The sequence below is a fragment of the Liolophura sinensis genome, chromosome 10, assembly GCF_032854445.1.
Source record: "Liolophura sinensis isolate JHLJ2023 chromosome 10, CUHK_Ljap_v2, whole genome shotgun sequence".
NCBI classification, from domain to species: domain Eukaryota; kingdom Metazoa; phylum Mollusca; class Polyplacophora; order Chitonida; family Chitonidae; genus Liolophura; species Liolophura sinensis.
In genome coordinates, this window is record NC_088304.1 from 18218996 (window position 1) to 18246626 (window position 27631).

The 27631-nt window shown below is 39.5% G+C and overlaps 1 protein-coding gene across 2 annotated transcripts in view; it reads right to left on the reverse strand.

The window, feature by feature from the left end:
- Window positions 1-27631, reverse strand: part of LOC135476154 (serine/arginine repetitive matrix protein 2-like) — a 68926-nt gene that overhangs the window by 22623 nt on the left and 18672 nt on the right. For both annotated transcript variants that reach the window (XM_064756077.1, XM_064756078.1), the window contains exons 4-6: window positions 5423-5611; window positions 4125-4190; window positions 3526-3591 (exon numbers count right to left, since the gene is read on the reverse strand). In XM_064756077.1, the coding sequence (XP_064612147.1) occupies window positions 3526-3591; window positions 4125-4190; window positions 5423-5611 (321 nt within the window). The remainder of the gene's footprint in view (window positions 1-3525; window positions 3592-4124; window positions 4191-5422; window positions 5612-27631) is intronic.

Sequence of the window (27631 nt, forward strand, 5' to 3'; positions counted from 1 at the left end):
AAGTGCCCTTGAACTCCGCCCAGTATCCAGCATGCCACTTTTTGAATAATTATGATGTCACTCAAGGCAATGGCTTCTTGTCGTCCAAACGGGGCTTATGAACTTTAACATTATGAATCAGAAAAGGTGTTATAACTTCATTTTCCATGCAATAATGTGTACTTCAAACTTATCAATGTGTAGAGGTTATGTTGGTATGTGTCACTCACTAATAGCAATTTTGGTAGTGAATATGACTGATTTTACAGGCAGGTGAAAATAGGCAACTCCTTAAAAGAAGAAGACATTACTTGAAATGTCACACAGATTTTTCTCCACATTTTCAACACCTGTAAGCAACTGTGTGTACCCAATTTCTTCAATCTTTTTGCATATGAAAGAGCAACTTGCAGTGCAATTTAGGTATACATACAATTAGATTTTGGAGACAAAGCTACATTGGTTGCATTGGCCAATTCAGAAAATTCACAAAATTTTATCAGTCTACACAGAGTAATGTCCCCAGAATATGCCTGAATAAGGATCTTGTAAACATGCCAAAGGGTAGAAGAATTCGTAAGAACTGTGAACAATGGTCTATTTAGTTCATGTGCAAAATACAGCAAAACCCATATCAGAAATCACATTCGTGTGCCCACAAAATAGTGCAAAACCCATGTCAGAAATCACATGTGTGTGTACACAAAACTGAGCAAAACCCATGTCAGAAATCACATGCGTTTGCACACAAAATACAGCAATGCCCATGCCAGAAATCACATGCGTGTACACAGCAAAACCCATGCCAGAAATCACAAGTGCACACATAAGGGAAAGTGGAATCCAACTCTCTTATACTTTGGTGAGCATTCAGTTTATGGGTATTGTGTTACAGTCTTGCATTAGAATGTATGAATGACCAGTTCTTCTCCTTTAAGCCTACATGTATTTTCAGTTTCATGATTATATTCAGTTCAAAGTTTGCCACTGCCTCATCTGAAGGCAACCTGTCAAGACTTTCTTCAATATTTTTCATTTTCTCATGTTACACCTACATGTACATCTAAGGCAAATACAATTTTGACATCAATTACAACATCGCAATTGTCACTGCAATCGGATAAACACATTTTCTTGTTGCACATCTGAAAATGTTTCCTGATTTTCCTGACTTCAACCATGTGCGTCTGAAAGCACGCTGCATTAATTACAGCCATGGAGTGGCCAACTATAAACTGACGCTGCCACCACATCCCGTAAGTCTGCATGTACAGCACAGGTGACAATTTTGAACACAAAGGGTACTTTATTACCGGGGGCCTCCGTGGCTCAGTCGGTTAGCGCGCTAGCGCAGCGTAATGACCCAAGAGTCTCTCATCGATGCAGTCAATGTGAGTTCAAGTCCAGCTCATGCTGGCCTCCTCTCCGGCCGTACATGGGAAGGTCTGCCAGCAACATGTGGATGGGTTTCCCCCAGGCTCTGCTCGGTTTCCACCCATCATAATGCTGGCCACCGTCGTATAAGTGAAATACTCTTGAGTACGGCGTAAAACACCGATAAAATAAATCAAATAAATAACTTTATTACCGAAAAATGAGCCAATATTACCAAAATGTGCTTTCAAAAAAGACACCCCCTATTTTGGACAGGCAGTGTTCTGTGAAAGAACTCTGAATTAATCTGTATTAGAACCTTGCTACTCCACTAAATGCTTTCACATGAGTGTATACCAGACAGTCTGTTCTGGTGACTATCAGGACTCAGCACATGTACAAGTGTCCCCATAGTAACGGCCATAAATCCTGATTTGGGGGAAATTGCCAGGTCAAGCACACCCAAGCCAGCCTCCTGAGGCTCACCCAGATTTCCTCCCCAGACAGGCGCGTGAAGTCAACTGGGGACAGGTTAACGAGGTAAAGAACTGGCTGGGGCAGGGCTGTTCAGCCTCACCGTTATCACACCTGGCCAGCCACAGCCTCATGCATAAAAGACAGACACTGACACACCTGGATTCTAACGGCAATTCCACACAGGCTCCCTGGCGAAACTGGTTTTTAGAAGAACTTTACACTGTTATATGTTCAAACCTGAATATAAGGCTCTTCAAACCTGCACATCTCCTGCATACATGCTATGTACATGTATCTACAGTAACAAGACCACTTAGAATTGGTAGCAAAGGCTCCCAAAGAGCTTGCCTGTATGAGACACATGAATGCAAACCTTCAGCTCAATACATAAAGAACTGAACTTGTGAATTTGGTAATTTATGGTAAATAATATGCTCACAGAGCATAAGCAATGGGACATCTCCCCTGCATCATTGTGCTTTACATGCATGTAAAACTTCAGGTCCATACACACAATACTTTTTAAGACACCAACTCTAACATTTTGCTTAACAATGATTCTTGACAATGACACTAAGTCAGGAGTACAGTAGTTTACGGTATTTAATATGCACACACCTAGTCAACTACATCCCCTTGTGCTATTCTGCTCTACAGGTGTGCAAACCCTGAGCTCAATACATGCAGTACTTTTTGAGATACCACCCCTAGCATTTTGTATAACATTGAATCTTATACACAATACACTAAGTCAGGAATTCAGTAATTTACAGTATTTAATATGTACATACGGAATCAACGTTGGAATATCCCCCTTGTGTTGTTGTGCTCTACATGTGACCAAACCCTCAGCCCAATGCATGCAGTACTTTTGAGAAACCACCCCAAGCGTTTTGTTTCACATTGATACTTTCACAATACACTAAGTCAGGAATTCAGTAATTTACGGTACTTACTACGTACACCCAGAATCAATGATGGAATATTCCCCTCGTGCTTTTCTGCTCTACATGTGTGCAAACCATGACCTCAATACATGCAGTACTTTTTGAGATACCACCCCTAAAACTTTGTATAACATTGCTTTCTCTATTATTGGACGAAGACAACAATTCTCAGGGTACGACATAAGCCTCGCCTGTACTGTATACAGGCAAAGCTAAAAATGGATCACACAAGGTCTGTCCTTCCCTTTTTACACATCTGCCATCAGGCCTGAGAACATCCCGTAACACAATACTTTCAAATGTCACCCAACAAGCCTGAGATACATGCGCATGTACAAGTACACTGGACTAAATTTAATGCACTTCTGCTGCTTCCACACAAATTGGGATCTTGAGAGTTTTAAAAATTTTTGGGGTCTATTTATTTATTTATTTAATTGGTTTGTGTTTAACCATGTACTCAAGAATATTTTGCTTTAATATGTACCACCAGCATTATGGTGGGAGGAAACAGGGTAGAGCTCGGGGAAAACCAGCGGCCATCCACAGATTACTGGCAGACCTTTCTACATACTTTTTGGAGTCTAGACAAAACATGTATATGTCATATACATATATGAATACAGGTAAAATATAAAATGTCATGTGACATACACTAACACATTCAACTGAAGGTTTGTACCACTATTTATTCAACGCTGATCGACCGTGATCACATCCAGTCAGACATGTTCATGTTAGTACCTACCGCTCACTCCTGTGTTTCCTGGACTTCTTTTTCTTGCTTTTACGCTCTGGGGAGGAACTTTGCTCTCTAGAAAAACAAATCACAAACACTTTATGAACAGATGCATGCGACAATTAATGATTTAAACATAAATTCACATCTCACCTCTGTTGAAGAATTTGAATGAATAATTTCTCACGTACACTCATGCATACGATGCAGTTTTATAGCTGTAACTTAACTGTCTCAGTGCAGAAATGACAGAAGCAAACCTCTTGTTTTTGACAACCATAAACCGACAAACTTTCACAAGTTTGATACACAGAGTTCAAAGTGTACAACCATCTTCATTACTGATAGAACCCAAAAGATCCTTACCAACTTCATGTAAGGCTACATGAACAGCCTTAAAATTACTGTCAACTGCTGACTACCAAGAAGATCTCAATATCAGCTAAGGTGGCGGCTTAAGAAATGTAGAGAGAGACATGTATATAAAAACGTACACTGAGTAACGTTCTGTTTTGGTTTCACAGAAATGACAAACAAGAAGCTATATGTGCTAAGATGCATGTACATGTACATGTTTACACCTGAGTTACCAAGACCTGAACACTTACCTGGATTTCTTCTTTTTCTTCACTGGTGAGGGGGACCGGGACTCAGAACTTGATTCTCTCACAATACTGCAACATTGACAAACATCTCCTTTTTATTTGATAAGAATTTTATAAACTCTATCAAGAGAAACACCTATGCAGAATGGCATGACTGGAACTGACCAACAAACAGCCATTCATGTAAATTTACCTATGATGTGCAGGAACAGCCAATGTCATTCAGGAATTGGCTTCATTCCCATTTTATCACTGCCATTTTCGAGATTCGTAAGTGTGTGAAAACAAAATTGGCATTGCTTAAAAATGCTGATGAAATATTAAGACCTTTCTGCAAAAATAGGGGGCCTCCGTGGCTTAATGACTCAGGAGTCTCTCACCAATGCGGTCGCTGTGAGTTCAAGTCCACCTCATGTTGGCTTCCTCTCGGCCCATATGTAGGAAGGCCTGGCAGCAACCTACGGATGGTGGTAGGTTTCCCGCGGGCTCTGCCCGGTTTCCTCCCACCATAATGCTGGCCGCAGTCGTATAAGTGAAACATTCTAGAGTACGGCGTAAAACACCAATCAAATAAATAAATAAATTTTGCAACAATATGTAATATGTGTGTAATATGTCACTTCTCAGCATACGTATACATGTGTATCACAAGGTGGCAGGATACAATGCCTTTCAATGGAAACTGCATTTCACACGTTTCAGACAAAACTCACATTCACATTTGTGCACGTAATCAGCAGAATATTGCCCAATGGAAATTCACTTTGTAGACCAAATATCCCTGTGCTTTACATGTACACCAAATATCCCTGTGCATTACATGTACACCAAATATCCCTGTGCATTACATGTCCACCAAACATCCCTGTGCATTACATGTCCACCAAATATCCCTGTGCATTACATTACATCAAATATCCCTGTGCATTACATGTACACCAAATATCCCTGTGCATTTCATGTACACCAAATATCCCTGTGCATTACATGTCCACCAAACATCCCTGTGCATTACATGTCCACCAAATATCCCTGTGCATTACATGTCCACCAAACATCCCTGTGCATTACATGTCCACCAAATATCCCTGTGCATTACATGTATACCAAATATCCCTGTGCATTACATGTACACTCTCTTACATCCATATGCTCAAAATAACTTCATAGTCTGTACAGAACAAAAAAATTTCTTTGGCCCCGGCTAAATACCGGTTTTTAATGTATAAGTAAAAACGAGAGCCTTCACATGTCCACTGTGTGATGATCATTGCCTGTATATACATCGTGGGCATACACACCTGTAGCTTTTCTGTGCCATGGCCAAAGCTCGGGCAGCTTCCTCTTTAGCACGAGCCGCCTGCTCTTTGGCTTTTCTGTCTGGATCAAAGGAGCTGCCATCAACATAGCTGTCAGAGAGTCCAAACGCAGCTTTGAGGCGAGCGTTCTTTTCTTCATTTGCCTCGGCCAACTGATGGGTTTCCTTCGCTCTGAAATATAAGTTTGGAAATACATGATAAGTAAATCTGACAGCATAAAAACCACACCTAACCATAAATACAATGTATGCACTTCTTTGATGGACTGCTTGAACCCATGACTGAGGACTATTGAACTTTCATGATGGTAGTCTGGTTTGTGGATAGAGCAAACAAATATAAGGAAACCTGACAGAGCCGAGAGGGAACCAGCCTGGCCAAAGAGGAAACTAGTGCACTCCATCAGGAGAGTCCACAAAAGTCCTGGCATTATTTCACATTTATTTAGGAGGCAATTATGATTTATACACCCAATGTTATGAACCCAAATCAGTTTTGCATAAAAAAAGGAGAATAACTCAGAATAAAGAAGACATGTACAGTTGATTTACATTTTGACTACTGTGCTGGTGCCATCATAAAAATAGGTACAGTAAGGGATACATAGGTTTATAACTGTACAGGTTAAAACTGCATGCAGAGTTACTTTCCCTGTATTCAATATTATGAACGCTTTCTTTTTTCCACATTTATTCTATTTCCAGGCCTAAAATTGTACAGTACACTATTACATGAGTTTCCTCCTGTTTTGCTTGGTTGCTGAAAGCATTCTTATAACATACAAAATTATTACATTTGATTAACAACAATCTACAGAAAGGCTGGGTAATGAATACAGAAATAAACTAACGTCAAACATGGTAATTAAAGGCTTACAAACCACCCAAGAAAATACTCAGAACAATAAAATGACCTCACAAACATGTTGTTCTTATATTCAAATACATGTACACATAAAACATAGTAAACCTTTGCTGTAACTCTAAAACAGGTGATGAACCTTTTCTGCACATCTACAACATGGGAAGAACCTTTTCTGCACCTAACAACACGTGAAAAATCTTTTCTGCACCTCTACAACATGGGAAGAACCTTTTCTGTACCTCTACAACAGGTGAAAAACCTTTTCTGCACCTCCACAACAGGTGAAGAACTTTTTCTGCACCTCTATAACATGTGAAGCAGCTTTTCTGCACCTCTACAACTTGCGAAGAACCTTTCCTGTACCTCTACAACATGGGAAGAACAATGTACACTTGACTACAGCTAATCAGTATTAAGACACACACACACACACTGTGTACATGAGCTGAAAGCTGAATGATAACCGATGGGCAAACGGTCAATAAAACTGAACTTATCACATCAGTTGAACAGCCACTCATGTCCCCATTACGACTCACAACGTTTGAACAGCCAGGGTCGTTAAAACTCTCAATCCTGTTTAACAAGTAATCGTTGCCTCTGAAGTGCCATTACCTCAAGATTTAGTACATCTCAAAAATAGCCGCACGAAACAAAGCTACATGTTTTTGGGGTAATTTTTTTTTTATTTTTTATTCGGTGTTGGTGTTTTTCTAACTTAAATGCTGCCCACTTCGATGGTTTGATCGTGTTTGAAATGACCAAATTTACCGGCAGCCAAACAGATAATTCCCAAAGAAGCTCTTTTGTTTCGCGTGAAGGAATCATTGCGTTTGACTGGTGAGCTTGGGCTGTTGTATTAAGACTGATTTCTCTCTGGAGAGTTTTCTTCACGCCATGACCTCACATTTTTGTTTGCCTCTCAACAATGATGACCGCCAGATCTAGCCCCCTGTGACACTTCACATTCCCGTGCTTTCTCGTAATTTGATTTTACCCTCCCTTCATCGAAGAAGCGCTTCTCTTTTCTTCTCAGGCCTCACTTTCAATTAGCCGCTCGATCAACATAGCTGACATTCCCCCCATCAAAAACTAATGTATTTGACTGGCAGTTACACATGCTGAGATGTGTGAGTCAGGTCTCGGGGGTTAGAAGGGGTCATGACGGATGAGGACGAGGCCTTCTCCTGTCAACCAGCCACATGACACTCACAACACAGAGAAACATACACAAACCAAACATCTGCAGCTTAATGTTATCAGCCGTTGTTCAGAAATCTGACAAGAGATGAGTGACGGTGTGTGAAAGTGATGCATATTATCGTTTAATAGCTAGAATGGAGTACATGTATCAAAGTGCGTGTATTTTAGATTCCATCTCCAGGTACTTGTATACATATATTTACTTATTTATTTGATTAGTGTTTTACGCCATACTCAAGAATATTTCACTTATATGACTGCGGCCAGCATTATGGTGGGAGGAAACCGGACAGAGCCTGGGGGAAACCCACGACCATTCGCAGGCTGCTGGCAGACCTTCCCACGTAAGGCCAGAGAGGAAACCAGTGTATACATATACATGATTTACATGTATTAGCTTCATTTGACAAAAATTTTAATATTGTACATGGGCTTGAAAATATAATTTCATTTTATCAGCAAACTGTCAGGTTAGGGTGGTAAAAATGACTGATCTTTGCCAGGTGCTTGACAAACTCTCAGGATTTGAAAAAGTTGTTGATGTACTATACATCTATGAAACAAAAGCACATTCTATATATGTTACGCACTTTATGAGCATTCATTCATGTATCTCCAAACCATTACCAGCTGCATGTAGATTTGACCATCAAAAGTCCTACCATTTCCCTTTACTGATTCACTGAAACTCTTTATATCTGGACGATTTCCTCCTACCCACACATAAAACGTTTATTTTCACAATGACTTACAGCATCTGGGTTTTCCATGTAATTGGGCAAGAATCTCCAGAGCTTTCAGAGACTGTCTCTAAAAACAACATGACTTGTTTTTTGGAATGCTATATTAAAACACCCACTACCTTGATTGTTGAATAAATCTTGGTGTGAAAAAAAGGACAATTCTGTTTTCCTGGCCATTACATTACGCATAGATGTTAATCACTACAACACGATATGCAAGTACAAGTGAAGTACAGCTACATGGGGTTTACATTGGGATGCCAACATGGTCAGTGCAAAAAGGTCTCCATCAGCACCATAAAAGTCCTGAGTGATGGTATACAGATGTGCAGCATGGACACGCAGTCAAGTGTCCAGTGAAGGTATTCAACTGGCCATACAGGTGTTCAGTGGGCCATACATGTATGTGTTTAATGAGGGCATAAAGGTGACCAGTGAGGGTCAACAGATGTCCAGTTGACAAATACAGAGTGTGGAAATATGGGCGTCTAATTCCACTGGTGTTATCTATGTGTTCAATGCTGCAAGCAGGTGTGTAAGAAAGGTCTACAGGTGTCCAGTGGATAGGTCTGGAGGTGTCCAATGGATAGGTCTGCAGGTGTCCAATGGATAGGTCTGCAGGTGTCCAATGGACAGGTCTACAGGTGCCCAGTGGACAGGTCTACAGGTGTCCAATGGATAGGTCTACAGGTGTCCAATGGATAGGTCTGCAGGTCCCCAATGGATCGGTCGGCAGAGGTTGTCTAATCCAGAAACAAACTGTACTAAGGGAGTTAAATTGGGTTGTACATTGATTCCTTGATTCAAATTTCTTGAATCTTATTAGGGCACCCTTAACACCAATTAATCCTAAAGGACACCCTTAACACCAATCAATAACTAGGACACCCTTAACACCAATTGATCCTTAGGACATCTTCAATACCAATCCTTAAGACACCCATAACACCAAAAATAACAGAGGCGGATGCAATGAGTACAAATCTTCAATCCTTGTTGTCTTGAAACCCTGGGGTAAAAAATCTGTCCTTTGGGACAGCCCGAGTTTGATCTCTGATAGTAACTGCTCAGTGACATGCACATGTAAAATCCATGATTTCTGAACTGGTCTGTGTTTGCCGCACAATGAGTTACATAATACATACACATACGCTTGATATATATTTAATTTACTTAATATTTAATCGAATCCCCTCCGATGAAATTTCAGTCATATAGATTGGCTTTATCTACATGTAGATATAAGCCACTTACAATCACAGGACTTGAAATTTCCACGTGTCTACCCATCGATTTTTGTTTTCGAAAGGCAAACAAATAATCTTATCTGTCGCTGGCAACATATAAATCACTTCTGGGCAAAACTGTATCCAGGAAATCATAAAAGATTTTGTTTATAAAGCCAGTGACTTTCTTGTGCGAACTCCTAATGTGATAACAACTCACACAAATCCTATGTCCCAATATGCCGGACTCGCACACAGTGCTACCGAAAAGGGGTAAAAGTAAATCAGCGTAGTTTTCAAAAACCTTGCATGGAGTTTGTTTTCTGTGTTTAATGGAGGTTCCTGATATGACAAAGCAGGAAAAGGAACTCTTCTACAATAGGACAGTTCTGACTGTAAAGAAACGAAATGTACACGGACATTCTGAATTGGAATTACACGGGCACAGGAAGCTGATGAAAGATATTTCTCAACGAAATTTGCTTTTAGCTAAAATACATTTGTAGACTTATTTGTTGCATAATGAGGGCTCTCCAGCAGCCAACCGTTCACCAGATAACGGTGTGAGGTAACTTCCACGTAGACCTAACCCGAATGATCGGTTCGTCTGCAGTGTACACTGTGCATGTACATTTCTTGTTTGGCGTGGTCTTGCTTTCAGACAGTGTTTGGAATAAACATTGCCTGTCTTAATACTTTCTTTGATTTCATTTATTGGTATATTTAGAGATGTGCATGTAGGCCTACTAGTCGGGAGACCCACACACCCTACGGAAGTGACTTGACCCCATGGGGCAAGGATCAGCAGCCAGAGCTGCTAAGTTCCATGCAGAGGAAGATCACTCTCTTCTGTCATCTTGCTGCCAAATCAGATCATGTGAAAGTAAATGACAGTAACTCACGTGCAAAACTTCAGGTCATTTATCACGGGGCAAAGTCAAATCCCAGCCAACAGTACACAGTATCGGTAGTACAGTTTCAAACTCACAGACTCTATGAGCAAATTTTAAAGTGCAGTACTTTATAATCAAATTCCTTTGGAAACCTCGAATTTTTTAACATTTCTGGGTACATCTAAATGATTTTCCCCAGATGTGATTTGGGAATGAATGAACTTAACTACTAATGTATCTACAAGTACCATCATATTATTCAAATGTTTGAATCTAGCATTTTTTTCTGTCTCCATGTAGAATCAGAATGATGTTTTAGAGTATTTTCAAATCATATAAGCTAGATTTAATATAACTTCGTGTACATATGCCTGAAAAGTGAAATTGGCAAATTGTCAACCAAAAATATGAAAATATTTGTTTCAAAGTCAACAGCGTACACACTTGTGGTTTTCTTGTAATGGTTGAAGCCAAAACCATTAATCTTGATTGGTTCTGTACTTGAGGAAAAAAAACAGAGAAAGTCATTTCCATTGAGCAGGTTACACGAGTTAAAGTCTGAATAATGTAAATCTCTATGGCTACTAACACCATAATGTCCACAAACTCTTATCTGTATTAAGCTGGTGATAAATCAGACAATAGCCAAACATAATATAAATTGTTTTCTCTCTTTTTTTTTTTTTTATGCTTTCCCTAAAAGCACTTTTGTACAAAGTACATCTCGCATAACTCTAAAACATCCCTCAATTGACCTTCAATTTCAGGGATTTTTAAGAACCGATTGTGTTCATTACGTTACACTACAGGCTAAAAACAACCCACAACTGTAAAATCGTTTGTTTCGTTGGCAATTACAAGAAAGTATGGAGAAAGTTTGTCTCTTTAATCCCTTAAAAGAGCTCTCTAATAATGTTGATGGATTTTGGATAACAGATTGTGTTCACACATTTACATTGTACTACTGGTTTAAGGGGATTGAATAGCATCACACAATGTTTATTGTCAGTTGCCAAAGTGTCTTTTTTATTCCCTGCACAGATTTATCTTAACCTTCACAGATTTATAGTCACTGGAGTTGACAAACCACATACGTGCTTTGTCTCAGGTTCTAAACCTGTTGTAAAACCTGCAGGTACATGCACATGTATGGCATCTCCCGAGATCTCTTTTCTCTCTAGAAAACATGATCTAAATCTGCCTTCAAATGAAGTTTAACTTTAACAACTTGACAGACTGGCAAAAAAGCACCAAAATGAAAACTCCCAGGTACATGTAACACTTGAATTCTATGCATTCAGTACTAAAACTCTGTGAGAAACAACCTGTGATTGATTTACAGGTACACTTAATTGTTTGGCCAACTTTACCTGCTGCACAGCTCACTTTTTGCATTTCAAGATTGCCTACTTATACATACATACACAATACCAACTCAAATCTAACACTCGTTTATCCTTCCTGTCTTCCCAGCCACTATGCCATTGTGTAAGAGGACAGCGGAGAATTAGCGATCATTTCAAGGCTGGCTCTGACAGCGGGACAGCGGCTTGAGCGCAGGAGATAAGCCCGTGTGAAGGAATCAATCCTAACAGACTTAAGTGAGTCTATAGAGCCCTTCAAAAAAGGACTACAGCACCAGTCCAATTGAATTTGACAGAATCGCAGACACATCTTTATCGAAGTCAAATTATTATTGATCAAGTTTTTATTTTTCCCCCCGAAGACCCACAAATCTGCGGTAGGGAAATGAGCAAGACTATTCATCTGTTATGGTGAAGGGCAGGCTTAAGACAGGCCATACGTAACACTACACTGCATAACCTCGCTATAACACGTCATCTAGACAGACAAGTTGGACATGTGTACTCCCAACAGTTTAGAGTCAATACACTGCAATTCTTGAGGATGGCGTTATTATCACAACACAAATCAAATAAACAAACATCAAAATGATCCCGTGATTTTAGAATCTTTTAGAATGTCACATAAATTTTATCCTCTCCAGATCATTCAACCTTTTTGTAACAATATAGATTTGTTCCTAACTGTGAAAACACATGCACGTAATAAGTCACACTTCCATTATTGAGGGCGGCCTAATTAAACACAAATCAAATAAATAATTAATGGTCACAGTGACTAGTACACTTGTGACTTCACAAAGAGTTTAAATTAGTAATAAGTGTGACCCCATTATCTAAACCACACTAGCTTGTCTCTTCAAGCCATGTCTTAAACCGTGATTGAGAATCTTTAAATAGAATGTTAAACGAATTTTGTCCTGACCAAATAATTCAACTTCTCATAGCTGCCATTGAGCAGGTCTGTAAATCAGTTGTTCTGTCTGCCTCTCTGTCTGCATGTCCAGCTATCTGTTGAAAAGTCTAATTTTGATATCCCTATCTTTTAACATGGACCTTTTATCTTTTAACATGGCACATTCACTTAACCAGGCAGCTTAATGCAAGGCGACATGAAATCTTACAAGAGCGTTGTCGTAGATATTGACTGATTTATTTGATTGGTGCTTTATGCCGTACTCAAGAATATTTCACTTATATGACGGCGGCCAGCATTATGGTGGGAGGAAACCACAGCTAATGAGAATTTATGTATCTTTCCACATAAATGCATGTATGATATCAAGTGTGCACCCCTTCTGTCTTTTGCATCTCAACCTTTTAAATAATAAACTCAAATATTATTACTGACTGTTGCTCGAAAAACTTTCAAGGAATATCTGCATAATAAATGACCTGCTCAAATTTATCACATGTTTATGTGACAGATGAAAACTGGTAAATCTTTACGTAATTTTTTTGGTCTAAAATCTTCTTAGTTTCCTTCATCAATAATGGCCACATTGTTTCACAGATAAACAGGCCTTTTGGAAGTCTATTTGTGCCCTACAGATACAGTACGAGTCATCAAAATATTACATGTAGCTACACATGAGCATGTGTGTCAAAGTCCAAAAATGAAATAAAACGGCCATAATTGTGTTGAAAATGCAAAAATCTTCAACTTGATGTGTAATCTACATGTATCATACTGATTCAAACAATGGATGAAATGGTTTAAAACTTGTACTGTAACTGATTGCTTTTCAATCCAAAGCAATGATTCAAGCAATGTGCCATTCAACTTGATGTGTAACCTGCATGTATCATACTGATTCAAGCAATGTGCCATTCAACTTGATGTGTAATCTACATGTATCATACTGATTCAAGCAATGTGCCAGTCAACTTGATGTGTAATCTACATGTATCATACTGATTCAAGCAATGTGCCAGTCAACTTGATGTGTAATCTACATGTATCTTACTGATTCAAGCAATGTGCCATTCAACTTGATGTGTAATCTACATGTATCATACTGATTCAAGCAATGTGCCAGTCAACTTGATGTGTAATCTACATGTATCATACTGATTCAAGCAATGTGCCAGTCAACTTGATGTGTAATCTACATGTATCATACTGATTCAAGCAATGTGCCAGTCAACTTAATGTGTAATCTACATGTATCATACTGATTCAAGCAATGTGCCATTCAACTTGATGTGTAATCTACATGTATCATACTGATTCAAGCAATGTGCCAGTCAACTTGATGTGTAATCTACATGTATCTTACTGATTCAAGCAATGTGCCATTCAACTTGATGTGTAATCTACATGTATCATACTGATTCAAGCAATGTGCCGTTCAACTTGATGTGTAATCTACACGTATCATACTGATTCAAGCAATGTGCCAGTCAACTTGATGTGTAATCTACACGTATCTTACTGATTCAAGCAATGTGCCATTCAACTTGATGTGTAATCTACATGTATCATACTGATTCAAGCAATGTGCCATTCAACTTGATGTGTAATCTACATGTATCATACTGATTCAAGCAATGTGCCGTTCAACTTGATGTGTAATCTACATGTATCATACTGATTCAAGCAATGTGCCATTCAACTTGATGTGTAATCTACATGTATCTTACTGATTCAAGCAATGTGCCGTTCAACTTGATGTGTAATCTACATGTATCATACTGATTCAAGCAATGTGCCATTCAACTTGATGTGTAATCTACATGTATCATACTGATTCAAGCAATGTGCCAGTCAACTTAATGTGTAATCTACATGTATCATACTGATTCAAGCAATGTGCCATTCAACTTGATGTGTAATCTACATGTATCATACTGATTCAAGCAATGTGCCATTCAACTTGATGTGTAATCTACATGTATCATACTGATTCAAGCAATGTGCCAGTCAACTTGATGTGTAATCTACATGTATCATACTGATTCAAGCAATCTGCCATGTTTAAATTCAACACAATGAACCAGTGTGAAAAGAAGTTCAAAACAGGGCAATAATAACTATTGGAAAATGGATGAAATGGTTTAAAACTTATACTGTAACTGAATTACTTTTCAATCCAATGCAATCAACCATTATGAATATACACCTTGAAACCACTTAAAAAGTCTTGAAGTTTAAGTGGCTTGAAACTCTAACTTAACCTGTTACTTGACATTGAAAAGCCAAGTTTCATTTGTAGTGTGATGAACTATAATCAAAATATGTTTTGAGAACTTTTTCATGATGGTCAAACAGAAAGACAGACAAACACTGTGAAAAGCTACAGTCCTCTTTCAAGTTTATCACAGCATTGAAGACAATTAATTGTACAGTTCTAAAGAAGGAAGTCTGCCCACTTTGAAGAATGCTGGCTCACTATGAACTTTGATCTTTGTACATGTTCAATTTGCTCTCATGCTCACAAATCCATCTGTCCCTCATTTAATATCAAATTCATCTGATCAAAGGCTAATCTGTAATGTTAATCGGTCAAATTAAGCAAAAACTGGCCTACAACTTAACACTAAGGGTTGGCATGTCATCAATGTTAAGAGAAAGTGCTTTACAAAACCTACAAACCTTTACAAAATCCAACAGCTTATGAGAGAGCATTAAAAATATTATCTATTGACACAGTGAAGTCGTTTTAATGGAAGTTTTCAAACCTGAAATGTGGACCTTTGAATAAAACAATACACATAATGGCTTTAAAGAAACTTTTATCTTTTTGAAAAGATATTTACTGCTTTGGATAATGTGTTTACGGATGAAAAGAAATGTCAACTCTGCTCGTCAACTGTGCAAAAACAGCTTTGTGCCTCAGACAAAGGTACGCATGAACTTCCTTGAACACGCTTAATGTGGCCTGCTTTGTGTATGCGTAGGTTGTGACTGCGGGTGTGGGTGCAGGTGTGTAGAGGAGTATGCAATGTACATGTATATCAGAAAGGCACTTCGTGAAAGGCAAAGATTTTATGCAGAAAGCCAAGTCGTACATCATTTGTGAACCTTGCTCACGCCAGTAAAGGCCATTTACTGAATTGTAATTAGATAAAAGCCAAGGCAACATTAATCATTGATGAGTTTCTTCTCCGTTTTTTTTTGCCATGTCTTAGCCAATGGTGCTAACACAGAAAGAACTAAATGCATTTAACCTGCCCATAGTGTGGCGAGTGAAGAGGTAAAAAAGACACTATGGCTAAATAACGAACCAATTTCCCATCCAGGTGTTTTCACACATTCTGCTATTCATGTCCTTTGCTCTGTGGATTTAGGTGGAACACAACAGGACATTAAGTCTCTTCCCCCCCCCCCCCCTTCATGGGAACAGCGAACACATCCTCAAAATGACGACTCCTAATCATTGCACATATACAGGATCTGAATCCAAGCGAGCAAACCTTGGCAATATACAATCATTTAAATTCCCTTCAACTAAAAAATGAGAAAATCTCATATTTTCAGCGTGGGCAATACAAGCTTAATGTCATCTATCTGGCTTAAAATCCTATCCACCAGCAAGACAGTTTAAAGACATTAACCCAGCAGTACCACTCAGAAGATCTCCTATACGAACGTCACCTGAAGTATGGTATGTCAACATGCTTGTTCTCGAGTACATAAAGGTGGTAAAATGATATTTTTCTGCCAGCACTTACGTGTTTATAATTAGAAACAAAATTAAAATTCATGAAAAAAAAAACAAACTGTTATTGTCCTGTAAGGTTGATGAATCATTCAGTATCAAGCAAAATGTGACACTTTAAAACTACTAAACTCCAGGTGAAATACAAAACCTCATTTTCGCAATGCTGTCATATCTTATAGTGCTGCCTCACTGTTATCACAATGTGAGCCTTGACCTCTGTAGCTGGAGTACAATTTTTTTTATTTTTATTTTTAAATATGCAACTGAAAATTGAAAAGATGTTTCATATGGCCTAGATGGAAGTAACTCTTCCCATGTTCAATAAGCCATTACTCCTCTGACACTACAGATATAGGTAACTATATTTTAAAAGCAGATTAGAATACGTACATATAGACCTTGAAATAACCCAGAGGGATTCCTCTCAAGGCATCTTCCCGAGACTCGCACACATTACTACTGTACGTGTATCCACATTTGACACAACTTGGGGAGTTCTCCGCAAACAAATTACCAAATCTGTTCTTTCTGGACAGCTCAGTGAGAGACAGCAGCAATGACTGGTCCACAGAAACCCCTCCATTCCTCGTCACCTCGCATGCTCCCCAGTCAGATGAACGCGAGAGATGGGTAGTCCCGTTTTGACCACTACAAATCTGGTTTTCCAATACGTGACAGCCCCATCTGGAAAATCGCGTCCTGCGTGTACGGCCACTGTGGACTTTTTCGATGTGTCTCACGCGCCTACACGGAATCTGCAACTTCTCACGGGACCACAGCATGTTCTCCGTGACACAGTTGAACTTGGTCTCTGCTACAGGTTGTAGGAAGAGAATGTTACCACTGGATGCTGGCATCGGTAAACACTTTTCCATCGGCACATGCGTGATAAATCCTCCAAGCACTTTAGCATCCAACGAAAGAGAGTGTCCCTACTGCATAGTAGCGATTTCAAATTACGGAAAAACTTGGGAAATGCCTAAAGAGGATTTAAAACGAGAGAGCTCAGATAACAGAGATCAAAAATTTCAAAAATCAAATCAAAATGTGTTAAATGATGACGAGAATCACAAATAAACAAACTGATTAAAAAGGTCGCAAATGTTATGTAATTATCTTGTAATAAATGGCCTTTCAGCAGAGTTTTTACGCAAATAAACCCAATGAGAATCATAAATAATTTAACTGATCCGAGATAGCCAACACATTCCGCAAAGTATTAAAATAAAAGCAATTTGCAAATCGGCATGGTGTGATGAAATTTTCGTCTCAGTAATCCATCTTGCACAATCAAAGATGCAAACCCACAAAAGCTGACTAGTAGTGAGAACACTTCCACAAATTAATGGTGAACATACTCCAACTTCCTAAAATGAACACATTTTTCCCTTCTGTAAGGTGTCAAAAAACCAAAAAAAAAACAGACACAGGTAGATCCAATATAATTCCCGTAAACCAATGACTTATCACTGCATGGCAATGAAAGTTCCCACGTACTGGACTTGCCAAGTAAGATCAATTCACAAAATGAGACCAGAACTGAGCTCTCCTGTATAGGATGATGAGCAGAACCAGATACCAGGAGAGTGCTGAGGCCAAGCACCTGTGTGAAGAGTTTTCGTCTTATCTACTTCCCAGCCCCGCAATTAAATTTATCAATTTACTCATCAGCCAATGACTGATCAATTTCTCCACATCTTCATTCGCAGCTGCCCTGCATTGTTTCCACCAGTAAAAAGATTCTCCGGCTGCCAATCAATTCCTGCTTGACACTTGGTGAAAAGCCGACATTGTCCAATCAGAGGTGACAATGGGTCCGTCGTGGTAAGCCAGGGAAAGTTCTCCGTGATCACGTACAGCAGGCGTCAGACTAGGCTTGGAGCTAGGAACACACACACACGTCGGCTCCCACACAGGGCTGAATTGCCGGAGAAAATTGAATCAGTATCAGGGTAGAGCGCTGCCCAGCAATGTTATGAGGAACAATTTGTGAGGGTAGTGCGAGAGAATAGAGGCACATTTCGAAGACACTGTATCTATACCTACTGAGCACTGGACCCTCTAAGGCTTGTATGCTTCTCTCCCCCACCCAATCCCCACGCATCACCCCAAACTGCTTGATATGCAGGGCTCTGCTCACTAAAACATTTGTAAACATACAGATTGAACTAAATTGTCTCAAACAACAGTTTGGAGAAGCGCTGATCACAGACAATTTCTTCAACAAACAATTTCTGTTACTCTATTGCAGGTTTTAATCCCCATGGGACTATCTGAATAACAGCCCATCCTCGAAAAATTGATAGGTAATGGAGAAATGTATGCCCGTTTTGCATGGTACGGACCTGTAACTTATTGACGTCTCCAAATCTTAATACCGTATGGAAATTCACGAGGTGTGCTCCTGAAATTTGACCTTGGTAGTTCAACTCCAGCAAAGGGCTGTCCGTCGGCATCGCCTGACTCCCAGCCACATTGGAATTCTGACATCAATCCACAGGGTAATAAATGCCTAATTGTGTTTGCACAAGCGTTAGCCACAGACATTTTACATACTAGCCCTGATAAAAAATATATAAAGCTATTACCCAAAGTGCTAGCTCGCAGTCCGAGATAACGTCACGAGTGGCAATTCCATACCTGCATATGAAATGACTGAAAGTCTCACCCTTCGTAAGAGCTTGTCAACATTATATTACAGAACAGCTGAAAGCCTTACAAAATAAGTCCCTTAATTCACCTCTGTATAGCTAAGTTTGCCATGATACCATGACTCTGCAGGCATATGTTGCATCACAATATGAGCTTACAGATACTCATATGGATGTACATGTAGTGAGAAAAAGACAAAAAAAAAAAAAAATACATGTAGCAGGGGCTTTGTAATTATAGGAGTTCGGTGAAGTGAGCTTCAATGATCAACGCCTTCCGCAAACTATGTCATCCTTCATGTAAAATATTAACCAGTTCAGGGGCAAAGGTGTGATCCGTGATTGTGAGGTGGGGCTGTCTCCTGGGGAGAGTGGGGAGAGGGGTGGGGTGGTAGAGCGCTGAGGGTGGGATACACAGACAGAATAGACAAGGACAAGATTATACAACCAACCATCCATGGGTATTTACAGCTAACGAGCCATCCACACCGTGAGCCCTGGGAATCTCCAGTGTTATCGATACATCACAAAACATCAATAACACATCCGAGTTATTAACAAGGTTTGATCAAAACGGACGCTCGTAATGTAAAAGGGCAGCTGTTAGCCAGTCTCATTTCTGCCTCATCAAGCCTTGTCATAAAACTTACAAGAGACAATCACAAATTCATCAGCACTGACAAGTCCCATCACACTCTCGACGCTTGCAGATTTAATGGGATTTACTCATCGGGGACTCCACTCTGTCCAGGTCTCGTGTAATTCATTTATATTATACCACCTAGAAAAACTTTCAGATTTTTATTGTCTGATTTCAGTAACTACACCTGATTATGAATCCACATCTGCTGTTTATTCAAAGGGGAGAGGATGATTCCTTTCAGCTTATATATAGTGATCAATACATAAACAAACACATTTAGATCTTCCGTGCTACTTTGTATTTGATTTTGTATCACCTATAACTTCTTACCATTATAAATCTTTTTTTTTTTAAGTGAACATTTATTTTCAAGACACAATTTCAAACCTCTTGTTTTCTTTTTAACCACTGTCACAAAGCAGTTTTCATCAATTTTTAAGACGGAAAAGAAAAACTGTTGTTTTGTCCTCACATATGTACACATGTAAAATTTTCAGTGGAAAAAAAAAGCAAAATACACAGACGCAAAAACTTAATGATTAGCTTAAAACTGAATACGAAATCTAAAGAGTGTCTACCAAAATAGTGGTTTCTTCAAATGTATAAACATGCATGTTCCCATACTTCATTGAAAAGTTTGTAAATTTGTAACAAATTCAAATCCAGGTTTTGAGTAGCCACCACTGCTATTTTAAGGCATGGTCAAGCTCATACCGTAAGGATACACACAGGAACAGGAGACAAGAAGCAGTGACCCAGAAATATTACCTTAATTTTAGAAACCTCAATAAATGCTGTCAGGGTTTCAGACAAATAAATTGCAAATCAAAGCAGTAAGATGTCCAACTTTGGGAGGGCAGTATAACCACGGTATCTGCGCCTAATGAAAGGGAAGAAAATCACGCACAAACCAAATGTCAAGTGCTCTGGTCTAAAGGTTGATGTTTTCACCTTCATATTTTTTAGCTGTGATTATAAGCGGCTCTGTCTGTGTGTCTGTCAGTTGGTAAATCAGATTTAGACATAATATCCATTTAATGAGGGAGCTGAGTGCAAGGCAGCATGGAATTTTTGCGAGATGGTGCCACTGCATGTATTGCAAACTTCTGTTTGTTTCTTCTTTGCTGTATAAAATTCAAAATGCCTATTACCTAAGGTCTTATTTGATTATTGTTAATAAAAGCCATCATAAAGACCAGTTTCATGGGTGAAGGACACTGGAATGTTTAGGGAAAACATAGCTCAATCAAATAAGTTTATACGTATACAGTGTAGAGACACAGTTGCTGCAGAATATATATCTCTACATGTTCAATATGTAAACATGTAATCATATATACAGGTATGTACAGGTACATATGTACTTGTAATGTACAAGTGTTGACAACACTCCATACACGTGTCCTACAACACATTATCACATCGTCACATCAGTGAAGCGTTCAATACATCAGCTTACAGATTGTCTACATTATCAATTTCCCCGCCAATGATGTTCCGTCTGTGCTCGCCTGGGGTATCCCATGATACACTGCAATAAAGTTAAATTAATTGCGATTTTCTCCAAGACGGTGCCGAGGGAATGGCCGTGTGATTTGATGGAAACTGTCCTGGGGGGACGTCTGTCAAAAGTCAGCGCAATTCATCAGCTGAAAAATAATTGATGAGGGGTGTTCTGTTGCTGTGATACATTCATGTAGGTGGGAAGCGTAGGGCTACTGGCGAGGGTGATGTTAGAATCTGTGGCCCTACACGAACCTCAAGGAACGCAGCTGGCACTCCATCGGGTTTGTGTATTGGGACAGCAATCTAAGCGTCATCCCCACCCCATACCCCAGGTAAGATCTGCCCCTGAAGGATAAACTACAGACTGACAGACAGTATCATCAAGAGGGCAAAGTCAGGGAACTACCGTACACGTGCCACGTTATCCCTGGAATCTAGCATGCAAACCATACCATTACCGATCCACTGCAACTCACAGGTTTATCACTTCCAGCCTAATCAAAAATATATATTTTATGGTTTCCCAGCAGCCCAAAGCTCAAAGGTTTTGCAGATACAGTTCATAGATCTAAAGATGTTAAGGTAAGAGAGAGATCGGGTCAAATTGAAAAATGTCCACTTTTTTATTTATATGTCTGAGATATGATACATTAGCCGTTGGTCTGGGGTAGCGGTAATATGAAACCTCTTACAAAGACCTCCAGTATATGTTAACAGAACTGCTTGACAAAGATGTCTATCATTAAATGTTGCATCTTTCTTAATGCTGTACACAATTCTGTAATCAATGTACCAACCGTACACAATGATACAAAAGATTTTGCACGATCTCCTATGACCTTCAAAGTACACTGTGCAATGGTGAACAGACACTTGTACATGTACATTTAGATCATCAGGTGTAATCCTATTTGTTCATTTCTATTTATTTGATTGTTGCTTGACACATTCCTTAAGAATTTTGGGATAGTCGGGGAATCTATAATTTCTCTGCGCAAGGCTGGGTTTGAACTCATATCTCACATGTCCTAGTGATTAATTTATTTATTTATTTATTTGATTGGTGCTTACGCCATACTAAAGAATATTTCACTTATGTGACGGCAGGCAGCATTATGGTGAGAGGAAACCCACAACCATCCTCAGACCTTTCCACGTACGACCGGAGAGGAGGCCAGCCTGAGCTGGACTTGAACTCACAGCCACCGCATTAGTGAGAGGCTCCTGGGTCATTACGCCTAGTGATTAAACGTGGTCATATAAATTAATGTGCACATATGATGTGCATATATAGTATTGTGTGTGTACTCCATCAAACCTGACGTCATTCAGGGCTCACAGTTCAGCCTTTGTACAGGCAAGCATGTTTAATCACTGAACTTCACGTACTTGCCTAATAAACTTAATAAAAATGCTATGGGAACATGCAGTGCTAGCGTTCGCCAAAAGTGCACCACATAACAATAAATATTGATTTTCATCATTTTTCTTCCTCCCCGCCACAGACACTGTGACAAATATAATCACAGCTTCAAGAGGCAATCATAGAGAACATAGATGCTGAGGAGGTAATAAACAGACTTCAAAGCGGATGGACGGCCACCCAGTCAAACGCTTGACCTTCATCCCTTATTCACCTGATTAACCCAGACAAATCACCACTCAAATGAATCAGCAAAAAACAGCTTAATAAAAGTTCCAAGCACACTTGTAACTCTAGACTCAAAGCTAAAGATAAGCATCCGTTATTAAACTTTCTGACAATTGGCAGGCCTAAGTGTTTTTATATGCCCCCCCAAAAAAATGGAATTGGCCAGGAAATGGGCTAAGATGCGTAGTGAGGTTGACAGCAAGCTCTTTGAAGGTTTGGTCCGAGTGAGAGCGAGCTTAGTTTTAATTCCCAAAGACACCCTCGAGGAGCAGTCACTGTAAAAAGACGCCCCAAACCCATTTACGCTTTACACCTAGAACAAAACCTGGAAGTCTCGCATAAGCTTTACGACGGTAAACAATACGGAGTTTGGAGAGGCTTTAAACGACATCTTCTCAAATGTTTCGATTGGAAGCGGAAGCCTCTTGACTGGTCAGCTGCCTGCGGGGACTAGGCCTTTCACTGCCTGCCAAGACAATTTCCGAAACCGCTTGTTTGGAACAAGTCGGCGCTTACGACTTGTGTGGATTCACTTTCCTCTCAATTGTAGATTAAACAGATTTCCGGCCAGCTTTTGGTGGGATAAAAACAGATAAGTCAACACAGTATTATTCTAGGTCCATATTAGCCCTAGTTTGGGGCTGTAGGGGGGGAAGTTGGCAGCCCTCGCACCCACTCTACATGTGCACTATATATACCAGTATAGCCTGAGATTCAACAACACAGTCAGGGCTGTGATTCAGTGGAAAGTGGCTCTGTGGAATTAAATGGTTGGATTATTTGTTCCCCCAATATAGAGCTTTGAAACTACCAATAATAAGCCGATATAATCACTTGAAAATTCCGTAAAAACACAACATCTGATCAGAATCATATGATCCTGAGGGTTCTGTTCCAAAAGGCATTCATAAGCTAAGTTGCATGTAACTACACATACAACATATCAACCAATCAGCCTTAAGATCCACGGCCTAATCCACAAGGCCAATGTATAAAGCTAAGTTGCTTGTAACTACACATACAATACATCAACCAATTTTGTAAGTTGCTTGTAACTATAAATACATGTACTATGGTAATGTACAGGCATATGTATATCTTTTATTGTGGCCGTTACAGTTAACTTTATAGCCTAAAGAATGCTATGTGGGCACTAATTACAGGTAAAAAAACAAAAGTCTGCAGGTAAGACAATCCCACTAGTGATGACTCTGATCTGTGATAATCCACCTGTAAGCTCACCCACAGTACCTAATGACGTCTAACTAAGCTGTGCACTGGGCCTACAAGTATTTAATAACATTCGCTCGGCTGGCAAACATAAACACAGTACAAGAGCCAGGTTATTTTCAATGCTATCCTGATGTACATGAACACGGAAACAATAAGCTTAAAGGAGAAGAAAATTTAAATATCAATGAAATACCACTGAATATGCATTTCCTCGCAGGTGCATGCCATAAAAAAATTCTAATATGTACCTCAAGTTGATAAATTATAAATAAAGTCAGCGCCAAACTCCGCTGTTGGCGACTCCATTTTGCTTAAGAACTAGTCCTGAAGTCTTCTGTGTTAGGAGGAGAACGTCCAGTAGAACGCTTCCTTCTTCCCAGAAGGTAGCGAACAGTACAGTTCGTTCTGCTTGACAATCGGAAAACCAGAATGTTGGATGTAGGTTCCGAGTTAACACAAACAAAGTGGCTGTTTTGACGACTCTCATTGGCTGAGAGGCAACACACACACTAAGCATAAATTACAAGGTGTTAAAGATGGAGGACGCTATGGACTCAGCAATTTATGCCAGCTTTATTTATTTATGCTATTTTCAGGCTTTACATGTATGGCGAGAAAAAATCGCAAAATTATGCAGCTGGCACCACCAGATAGAAAAAAATGTGCTCTTTTCAGCCTACAGTGTCATTTTTTAAAGTTTTCGTCTCCTTTAAACACAGATCTAAGATCAACTTTAAACATGTATGTGTACATGAACATGAAAATGAGTACTGTTTATAATAATTTATTATTTGTAATAATGCATTTTTAATAAGTCAAGCTGAATGAGAAGTCCACTCTCAGAAATGAAAACAGGAATAAATTATTAATACGTGGCAACATTTTCATTCAGAAACTTTTTTTAACATACTGCTGTGATAACAGCAGCTCACTTTAACAATTTGAACAGCGTTTCATTAGATTTAAATCACACTAATAACTTGGAAAGCATCTGGAAAGATTTAAAGATACACAGTTTACAGATTTATTATTAACTCAATAGCAAATACAACCTCTCACACTGAATAAAATAATTTTTTTAACAATTTAATGCATCCATGTTAACAACCCACTCAAGAATATTTCACTAATACAATGATAGCTTCTGCAGGTTTATGAGTGGAGGAAATCAGCCTCTGCCTGGAGAAAACCACTCACCATTTGGCAGGAAGTTGACAGACTTTTTGGCTCAAAATTGTTGCCAAACCACCGAACAATAAATTCTATATGCCCATAGAGTCCATGGCTGTAGATGGTCGTAATGTATCAGTCGATAAGTGAAAACCTAAAATTTTGCTCCCCAAAAATTAATTTTAGAGGCTAATAAATGTTATAAAATATTAGAGTATGTTCTGTCGAAGCATACAATTCTCCAGCAGGATATAATAACGCTTTCTAAACAAACCCCAAAACACCTTTCTACACGCTTGTTATTATTCACAAAATCAGGCAATATGTGCTATTTAGTCATGGGCAAAAATTTTAGGTCATTTCCAATATGTACAATGTACATGTACATGCCTATTTCTTTACAACGGTCTGTGAGTCTATCATAATTTGTAAGTCACCATAATGAAAGATATACATGTATAACCCTTACACTGTGCCACAGTGTTTAGTGGTAGCAGCGACAATGACGTATATGTGTAGTCAGATTTATGTTTGTGTCATGTTCTTATCTTGTCTAAATCCCTTGTGATCTAATCTTTATGACCCTTGCTACAGGCCTTCCTGGTGCTTCCGGTCTTGTGCAAACTCCTATAAAATACAACCTTCATGTAACATGACACAAATCACAGGCTTTCTGCCAAGGGCCAGAGTACACAATAACATGGAATGCTGGAGCAACATGTAATATGAATTTGCTCTCTTATTTAATAACTGAATACAGGTATTGCTGAGGTATGTGTTTCAAATAGTTGGAAAAGCTTGCTTCCTTTTGTTGGACGTCTGTGGCCCTTAATTAATTTTATGTCAGTGGCCCTTAATTAACACTAAGCCAGAGATTCCCTATCTGACAGTTACAACTGAAAGTGTCTGTCTGTGAGTGCCTCAGATCTTAGTACCGGTCTTTCCGCAGACCTGAAACCTGCCCACGGTCTCTGTTTGTTCAACCCTCCCAGGTATCATCATTTCAGGTGGGGTCACTGTGTACTAGTCTATTCTTGTACTCCATGCCACACTGCCTGCACTAAGGCTTTCTGGTGTGGCAAGATGCTCAAGACAGGTAAGTTAATTAACTCCTAGCCTCAGCCAGTGCTAACCCTCACAGGTGTAAGTGTGAGGAGTTGAGGTATCCAACGTCAGCCATTGATTGCCCCCGAGGATTCTGTCCATTAAATGTAACAATACTTGTAGGGAGGAGGGGAGAGAAAAAACATAGACACACACTTGTGTCACGACTTGGAAGAAATACACAAAACATAATCAATAAAGTAGGGGTGGCTTGATGGAGAGAAGCACACATCCGATCCACTTCAACCTGACGAATCGGCATCCCAACAACCAGATTGTCCAGATACACACCAATAACGCAAACAGCGCGCTGACGTAAAGCCGTAAAGCAAATACTCAGGAAATGGCCGGGATGTGGTCCAGACCGCCTTCGACGGGATTTCCGCCACGACACAGACTCCCAAGGGGAACGACTCCGCCCATTAATATTCTTACTATCTGCTGTCATGCAAATATTTCATCATAGCCAAGCGATTATTGCCATCCTATCTACTATGCATTATGGATGCCAAAACTGAAGGGCGACCAAATATGGTTTTCAGATATTCTGATCAGAAACATGATTGCGTTCCTAGGAGAGCTCACCTTCTGGGCAGTATACCTGTGGCATTAGGCCTTTGAGTATCGGGTGTGTTATCTGGGCCTTCAGAGGCATCTCAGTCATTGTCAGTGGTGGACACAAAATAGGCAATTCTGACACCTAAACCGATGAATATTCACTGACACAAGATAGGCAATTCTGACACTTGAATTAGTGTACAGTGTACATGTAGGCCACAAAGATCTGAATCTTGTCTATTTCATTGCACAAATGTCGTAAATCATTCAAAATACATATAATATTATATATGTTGTAAATGATATCCTCTTTTATCAGATATTCGCAGTTATTTATTTATTTGTGGGACTAATACCTATCTGACTGGTGTTACTGTAGGCCATTCCACTTAATATTTATTTGATTGGTGTTTTACGCCGTACTCAAGAATATTTCACATATATTTATTTATTTGATTGGTGTTTTACACCATACTCAACAATGTTTCACTTATACGATGGCAACCAGCATTAAGGTGGGAGGAAACCGGGCACAGCCCGGGGGAAACCCATGGCCGTCTGCAGGGTGCTGGCAGACTTCCCACTTACGGGCGGAGAGTATTTCACATATACGACTGTGGCCAGCATTATGGTGGGAGGAAACTGGGCAGAGCCCGCAGGAAACCCATGACCATCCGCATGTTGCTGCAGGCCTTCCCATGTACAGCCAGAGAGGGAG